The sequence below is a fragment of the Tachysurus fulvidraco genome, chromosome 25 (assembly GCF_022655615.1).
Source record: "Tachysurus fulvidraco isolate hzauxx_2018 chromosome 25, HZAU_PFXX_2.0, whole genome shotgun sequence".
Lineage (NCBI taxonomy): Eukaryota > Metazoa > Chordata > Actinopteri > Siluriformes > Bagridae > Tachysurus > Tachysurus fulvidraco.
Genome location: NC_062542.1, coordinates 3709654 through 3718443, shown reverse-complemented (window position 1 = coordinate 3718443; position 8790 = coordinate 3709654). Strand labels below are relative to the sequence as shown.

Here is an 8790-nt window from a genome sequence, read left to right as displayed (position 1 = left end):
CGGTCTTCATTAGTCACTTATCGATAGTGAATATCTTTAGATTCATGTTTTATTTATCAATTAGTTTAACTTATAGTATTTATTTTATATTTAGACGTACGGTTAGTACTGTACGTTTTCCCTCGCACCTTCAGTATTGGGGTTTGATTTCTGCCTCCTCCCTGTGTGTAGAGTTTGAATGTTCTTCCAGGGCTTCGAGGATTTCCTCCAGGTTCTCCGGTTTCCTCCTCCAGTCCAAAGATATACGCTTTTGGCTGACTGCCATCTCTAAAGTGTGTGAATGGATGTGAGTGAGTCTTTTGGGATAGATTCAAGATTAGACGTGACTCTGTGCAGAATAAACGGTCCAGAAGATGGATGGATTGATAGATTACACTGGAATTATAGTCAGACTTTTAGGTACTGTAAATGTGCAGTTATTTTGTGTCCATATGGCCTGTGATATTTAATCTTTAAAATGTTTTTTTAATACTAATAATAAGATTTTTTAGGATGTTTTTGTCAGGTCATATTTTCTCCACAGGTTTTTGTCTGCAAACTAGAGTTTTACACTCCATTCATTCATTCATTCATTTTCTACCACTTTATCTGAACTATTCTCGGGTCACGGGGAGCCTGTGCCTATTTCAGGCGTCATCGGGCATCGAGGCAGGATACACCCTGGATGGAGTGCCAACCCATCACAGGGCACACACACACTCTCTCATTCACTCACACACTCACACACTATGGACAATTTTCCAGAGATGCCAATCAACCTACCATGCATGTCTTTGGACCGGCGGAGGAAACCGGAGTACCCGGAGGAAACCCCCGAGGCACGGGGAGAACATGCAAACTCCACACACACAAGGTGGAGGCGGGATTCAAACCCCCAACCCTGGAGGTGTGAGGCGAACGTGCTAACCACTAAGCCACTGTGCCTCCAGATTTACACTCTTTAGTGTAGGCAAATTTAATCTTAAATTTAAGCGACTTTAAAATGAAGCAATATTAAGGTTTATATCAAGGTAGCTAATATGGATTAATAGCTTAGTCCAAGGCTTATTGATTTAAGTGATATTTATTACATAGTGTTGCTTGGCAAGGTGGAATATGTAGAACTCTTCCACTTTTGATAAATATCTCAGGCCTTGGAGTTTAGCAATGCTGGAACCATAACACCCATGCTCCAAAAATTTAGGAGGTTAGGAAGAAAAATGTCTGCTAGCTGCTTCAGAGCAAAACATGATGCATGTCATCATGCTGTGAGTAATAAGAGTCCTGACATAACTTTATGGGAAAATACACACGCCTCCCGTGGGTGATACAAGTCTAAATACCACGCAGCATGATTTATGTGGATATGCTCTACGCCGCATTGTGCAAAATTATGCGTGAGGAAACAGAATGTTATCCTGTGGATATACAGTAGTTAATGTTTTTACATGACAGCGGATGGAAAATCTCAAGGTGGATGTATCAAAAATGGTTTCAATACGTTAAAAGAGAACGAAATAGGATGGAAAGACAGTGAAAGTTTTTTCAAAATTAAGTAGCCTGCAAAAAATAATAACTCTATTCACTGAAACCGAGATACGACTTTTGCATACAAATGAAAACGATGGTTAAAAAACCCGGTCCTTTTTGATCAGGCTGAATATTGTTAGCTTTATTGAGAGTTTAAAAAAATAATAATAAAGAGTTTAAAAGAAGGCGTAGTATATATGCAGCGTGCCGCAGTGGAGGATGTGTACAGGCCCGAACGGCTGGATGCGAGCAAAAAGAACTTCAAATAGAGTTGAGAATATTAAATGCGATAAAGACAGCAGGAAGCTTCGACTGAAGCGGCCTCTGGGTGTATTTCTGCGAAACAGCAGGATGTGCTGCAGCACAGAGCGTTACGAATCATCGCTGGATGTGACTCGCTTTAAAATGAAAAAAAAAAAAAAAAAACACCACCAACATCATGGAAAAACCATGGAGTCACTGTAGATACCAGAAGTTCAATTCATTTCTGAATTTCTTTATTGATTAGGAATTCATGTTGCCTCGCTTTAGTTAGAAATCAGTTGGACTTCGCTGGAAACAGTGTGTACGTTTGGTGAAAATACAATACTAGTCATTATCATAATGAGAACACAGTCACCGGGGGGCACGGTGATTTAGTGGTTAGCACGTTTGCCTCACACCTCCAGGGCTAGGGGTTCGATTCCCACCTCCACTTTGTGTGTGTGGAGTTTTCATGTTCTCCCCGTGCCTCGGGGGTTTCCTCCGGGTACTCCGGTTTCCTCCCCCGGTCCAAAGACATGCATGGTAGGTTGATTGGCATCCCTGGAAAATTGTCCGTAGTGTGTGAGTGTGTGAGTGAATGAGAGTGTGTGTGTGTGTGTGCCATGGGTTGGCACTCCGTCCAGGGTGTATACTGCCTCGATGCCCGATGATGCCTGAGATAGGCACAGGCTCCCCGTGACCCGAGGTAGTTCGGATATGTGGTAGAAAAAAAAAATGAATGAATGAATGAATGAATGAATGAATGAATGAATGAATGAATGAACACAGTCACCGCATTAAAGCATGCTAGTGGAAGCCTAGTGGTTACGGCGTCTGATTACTGGTCAGAGGGTCATGAGTTCGAAGTCCATCAAGCTGCCACTACTGGGCCCCTGAGCAAGGCCCTTAACCCTCAATTGCTCAATTGTATAAACTGAAATTAAAAATGTAAGTCACTCTGGATAAGGGTGTCTGCTAAATGCCATAAATGTACATATATGGTGGTAGAATCAGAGTCAGCGTTAACGTTATTCTCTAGGTCATTTCTCTCAGTAATGTCCTCCTTACCTAGTCACTGAATTCCAGTCTAACTTATTTTGCTTCCTTGACTTCGGATGGCAATCTCTGTACTTAAACCATCGGAATTATTTACATCTTTGTGCACATTTGTTCACAACTTAGCAAAATATATAGTTACTAAGTCCAGGTTGGAGCACTACAAAATATGGAAACGTTCTAAGGAGGGGGTGAATACTTATGCAAGGCATCGTAGCAAATGATGGACCCTTGAGCAAGGCGTCTAGTGTGGATCGAAAGCATCTGCTACCTGGATGAATGTTAAATTAGCCACCGTCGGCAACATCCATCATGCATCGTGCTGTAAAAGATGCAGTAGGTGGTGTGTGTGTGTGTGTGTGTGTGTGTGTGTGTGTGTGTGTGTGTGTGTGTGTGTGTATGTGTGTGTATGTGTGTATGTGTGTGTGTGTGAGAGAGAGAGAGAGAGAAATCAGAAAGCTCAAGGAGAAACCAATAATCCCCAGTGCTAATTTATACTAACGACTCTAGTTTGTGTCGCAAGTTTGCCTTTTTTATTGCTCCATCCATTGTCGTTAAGAGTTTCAGAAGTATCGACTTGCACGAGGTTGGCTTTTTCGGCTTTACCTCAGCAGTGATTTAAATGCAAATTATAAATCGTGACAGATGAAGAGGCCGTGACTGAAAGAAAACAGTCGAGTGGTTTCATGGAAAACCATTAACACCTAAGCCTTGTATGCATATTAACGTCTCGGAACAGTCTTCAGTTTGTACATGTAAAATAAGCGGAACTTATATTACTTATATAACCCATTATTTTTCTATCTTGATGCCCAGCTTGATTCTACAGTACATGCTGCCCAAATTGATGACCATCATGAACTATGAGATGCTGTACTCATACCAGACAAATGGATAGAGCTCTTTTAGCAAGAAGCTGATCCAATCATGGAGAAACAGGAAGTCTTTCTTGCCGACTGTTTGTCTGCTCATGAAGAGTCCCGGTCGATTACTCAGAAACAAAATAGTTTTGCTGTGCTGTCTTATTAAATAAACACCACCACCGTCACGGAAAACAGATCACGTTGCGGTGGATTTGGATTAATTGAGCAACATTTGAAATAGCTTAGACATGAGCTTGGACTTTTCATGGATTTCTGTCACAACACAACACCCACTTGGTGAACTGGTCTTTTGCACAGCACACAATGTAAATATGCTTAGCAACTGACACCCCATTAGAAATTGTAGAATTTACATAGAGAATTATTTTTCTCTTATTATAGAGACGTGGCATAATTTAAAGTGGATCCAAGCTGTATTTATTCGATCATGGCTGTTGATGGTGCAAAATGTAAATAAGAGGAGGGCTAAACCAGGGTTTAGGATTGTACAGTGTTAAACATCAGATTATGGAGAGACAAAACTATTAAAAAATCTATTCTGAAACTATTATAATCACCCCAGGGAACTATTTCAAGTGTCAAAAGCCCTCACACTCGGTTATCCGCATTTCTTCTGGTATGAAATCCTAAGACATAGTTGACTTTTTTTAGTTGACTAGTTAGAAATTCTGAAGATACAGCAAGCTGACAGTAAGGATAAGTTTACATATACAGCATTTAGCGGACGCCCTTATCCAGAGTGACTTATACTATCTAATTTTGTTTTATACACCTGAGCAATTGAGGGTTAAGGGCCTTGCTCAGGGGCCCGACAGTGGCAGCTTGGTGGACCTGGGATCAAACTCACAACCTTCCACTTGGTAGCCCAACACCTTAACCTCTAGGCTACAACATTCCCTCGGTTAAAGCCTCAATTGCATTATTTTCACCTAATATAACTGCAAACAGAGAAGAAAAATATATCAAATGTAGACTTCTAAAGGGTTCTTTGACTTTGTCCATCTGAGGGAACCATTAAACCGTTTGGGTTTTCTTTCTCAAGTAGCTCCTAGTTCCTGTTTAAACAGTCATATTTTCCCTTCTTATGCGGTCGGTATCTTGCAGTCTTGACCTTTTGCTTGTTCCGTGTTTTAAACTGATTTACACTGGATGATGTCTACTTGTGTTTTGGATTCAGAGCTGAAGGTCAAGCACGATTCAAGGATAAGCCTCAACAGAGCCTACGTGATGGCGTCCTGCTCTTGCTTCTGTACTTCAACTGCATATGAAGTAAGTTAGGAGAACGGCATTAATGGTGTGCTGTAAACAAGTCTGCAGTGATGTACTCCCTGATTTAGTTGAGATTGTTGCCCTGCTTTAAATCACCAGTTTTAATGTCTTGAAGCTGTGTTAATTAACTGAAGATTTACAGTAGTAGCAATACAGAAGCACTATCTTTAGCACCATGTTTAGCCTTCATGAGACACAACACCGCACACACAAATTGTAGGAAAAGTGTTTATTACAAACTTACTACAAAATTTGACATATATTTACAACAGGCAATTGCTTAGGCAATAAGTAAAAAAATACTTAGCTACTCACAAATATGTAGCTAAGCTAACAGTTTAATTAATTTACATTCACATCCCTAGGTCAACGGGTCAAACGTAATCATGTGACATGACCATTACCTATTTGTACAGATTAATAAGTTTGACACTATGCAAAATAGAAATATTTAACAATGTCTGATTAGCTAGCTAGCTACCTATATTACAAACTGTGATTATGCTACCTTAGCTACAAGTAACGATAATTCTCTAGGTGTAGCACCCTGAAGCTAGGTGTAGATAGTCACTAGTCAGCAAGCTAATTTTTTTGAATTTTTTCTGTCACATGATGAAGTTTGAGATGGAATTTTCTAACGTTTGACAAAATTGTGACATACTATAAGTTGGCAGTGTACAATAGCAGAAGTTAGACGTTATTTGTTTTAGCCAGAAAATGTTTTTTTTGTTTTTGTTTTTTTTACATTGGCTATGTCCCTTTACTATACAGTATGCATGAAGCTAATAGTATGAATTTAGTTTAATAGTAACTAGTAATCATAGTTTCTGGGTAAATTTTTTTTCGAATGAGGATCTTATAACACATTAACACATTCGATCATGATCTCAAGCCTTCTCAGCTTCAGTGTGTAGAAAATTTTTAACCCGAAGTGTTCGATCCATTAAGCAGGTGGAGAATTCCAAGCATTGGAATTCAACATGACAGAAAAATAAGATCAGTCCAGCAGGATAAATAAGTTAATGTCCCATCTTGAGGGATGAAACTTGCTTGTGTTCTGTGTTATTAGAACCTGCAGCAGAACCCACAGCCTTTATTCTTACAGCAGTTGCAGCAGTATCGACACAGAGACAGGTGACTCTGGCGCTTTGTCCTGAACAGCACCTGGAAAAATTCAATAACATAGAAACTATAAGTCACTCATCACACAATCTGTCTTAGAATGAGTGTTGAGTGAGTACACAATGGTTAGTACCTCAGGACTCATCTCCTCTGTCAGCGTTGTAGCTTCACCATGATCGTGTCTCTGAGCTGCTTCGGTTTCCACAGGCTTCTCCAGCCGTACCTGAGGATCGGGAGTAAAATAAATTCAGTGAAAATTTCATATTTGCATAAAAGTGTAAAAAAAAAATTTTTTTATTTAAAGTTAAACCAAATTTTTATTTAATATTTAAAGTTCTTCCTTATGTAAATAAATAAATAAATAAATAAGCAAATAAAATAGGACACACTACACTCTTTACAATTAAACATTATTATAAAAATGTCTTGAATAAGACATAATAATAGGTATAATAATTAAGATATTGTAATAAATTAAATTGGTGTAATATATATTATTTTAGTAAAAATGTTTCAATATAAAAAAATAATTAAAATAAATTGCATAAATGTGTGAATTTTTTTTTTATTATTTCAACTAAAGAAACTAATAAATAAATAAATAAATAAATAAATAAATAAATAAATATTAAGCTAAAGTTTAGTTTAAGCGATGAAATAAATGATAAAGTCCTTCCTTATGATTTTAAATGACACCTACGGTCACTTTATATATATATTTTTAACGTATTTATTTCTTATTAATAATTTTTTTATATTATAATTTATTTCTTATTAATAAATAAAATACATTTGTTTATTGTTAAGTAATATATATTTTTTAAATCTATTTAATCTAATTTATTCTAACTTGTAATTGGAACACGAAATTATATCAAGTTTATTAAAGAAATAAAGTTATTATAGAGATAAAGTTATTATAGAGATAAAGATGACACGTTACCTCATTCTGAGAGAAAGGTACTGCTGCATTATTCATGACGCAGACGCACGCGATGATGACGCTGACGGCGCACGCGATGCTGATTGGCTTCATTTTGGTTCTTAATTAGTCGTCACTTCAGAGTTGTTTAAAAGAAAGTTAAGAACTTTTCCGATGTTTTTTTTACACTCTGTTTCTCTCTGGATGCTTGGATTCTTCCTGAATGCCTGACAACTTCGTGCACTGAGCTGCCATTTATGCACGCGCCACGTCCATTACAAACGCCCCTTTCAGCATAAGTCCCGCCCCTTTCAGCTCAAGTCCCGCCCCTTCCCGCCAAGCGTGTGTCTGGGAAACCCAAGAGGAATTTCCAAAGTTTTAGTTTAAGTAAAAAATTTCTAAAATGCTTTCATACTGTAAAGCAAAAATACAAAAAAACCCTCCTATAAATATGTAATATAATGTTCATAGCATTAGTTCCATATAATTAGAGTGTTTTGTTAATATTAAAGAAATCTCCCTTTATTTGTTTGTTTGTTTGTTTATTTATTTATTTATTTATTTATTGGTTTCGTTTAAACTTTCTTTCTTTCTTCCTTCCTTCCTTTTGTCCTTTCTTTCAAAATGTCGCATAATTTATTTTTAACCATTTTATTTTATTTATTTCAACACTATCAGATGGTTATTACTAATTAATATAAAAAGCCTTTTTTTTGTAAATATAAATGTATATTTATGTTACGTCCACCATAGTCTTATAATTCCAGAAATACGATATATTCCGAAACGACAACACTGCACTTAAAAATGTTATTTCTGCCTCATAATGGGTTTTACCTCTAGATAATGTAAGAGCACAGAGAAATGAGTGTGGAAAACTAATAGTGACAATGTTAACAGCCTGACAACAGCTTGTCTACTGTATGTTTAATTGTAAAAACCATTAGGAGATGAATGTGAGGTCCATATAACACACGTGGATCAGTGAAGGACATCAAGTCTATAGACTTGCTCAAATATATTTTTTTCATGTCTTTTTTTCTGAGTTCTGATCAGTGGGGAATCTGAATGCAGAGATGGGCTCAGTCATGTGTGGACCGTTTTGAATTTCTCACTTCTCAACACTGGGAATAACATTTTATCCCAAAAGAAAATGTATGCACTTGAAATTATAATACAATATTATTGGTTCTAGACAGAACATAGTACAGAGCTATAATCTGGACCTCAGTGGGGTTTATTAATGGTACTTTGCTCTATACTGTATATAATCTGTGTAGAGTAAATCAATAAAGTGAAAGGAAAATCAGTCAAATTGTCAATTTTCAATACTAGATAGATAGATAGATAGACAGACAGACAGACAGACAGACAGACAGACAGACAGACAGGTAGATAGATAGATAGATAGATAGATAGATAGATAGATAGATAGATAGATAGATAGATAGATAGATAGATAGATAGATAGATAGATAGATAGACAGACAGACAGACAGACAGACAGACAGACTCCCCATCATATATTATCCCAAGCTTATATCTGCTGAAAAAATAAAACATAGAAACTCATAAATTTTGGAAGAAATGTCAGCCTCTGTGCTGAGTCATGTTCAAGAACTTTTGCATTACACTCTCTCGCTCTCGAGTCATGAAAAGTCCACGCGTCAGGCTGTCTCATTCACCGGTGACCTTTTGCCACTGCATATTGACTAGGAGTAGCTGACAAGCATGAGTCAATAAATATAACCCTGAATAGCTTCTGCTTGAATCCGTACATGAGGT

At 37.3% G+C, this 8790-nt stretch overlaps 1 protein-coding gene across 1 annotated transcript; it reads right to left on the bottom strand.

Moving 5' to 3' along the window:
* Nucleotides 1-5175: 5175 nt before the first annotated feature.
* LOC113647193 (hepcidin antimicrobial peptide) lies at nucleotides 5176-7245 on the bottom strand. Its single transcript, XM_027153817.2, has 3 exons — nucleotides 7027-7245; nucleotides 6217-6306; nucleotides 5176-6125 (listed from the first exon to the last, which is right to left on the bottom strand). The coding sequence occupies exons 1-3, from the start codon at nucleotides 7117-7119 to the stop codon at nucleotides 6027-6029; spliced, it is 282 nt and encodes a 93-aa protein (XP_027009618.1). The 5' UTR covers nucleotides 7120-7245; the 3' UTR covers nucleotides 5176-6026.
* Between the last annotated feature and the right edge of the window lie 1545 nt (nucleotides 7246-8790).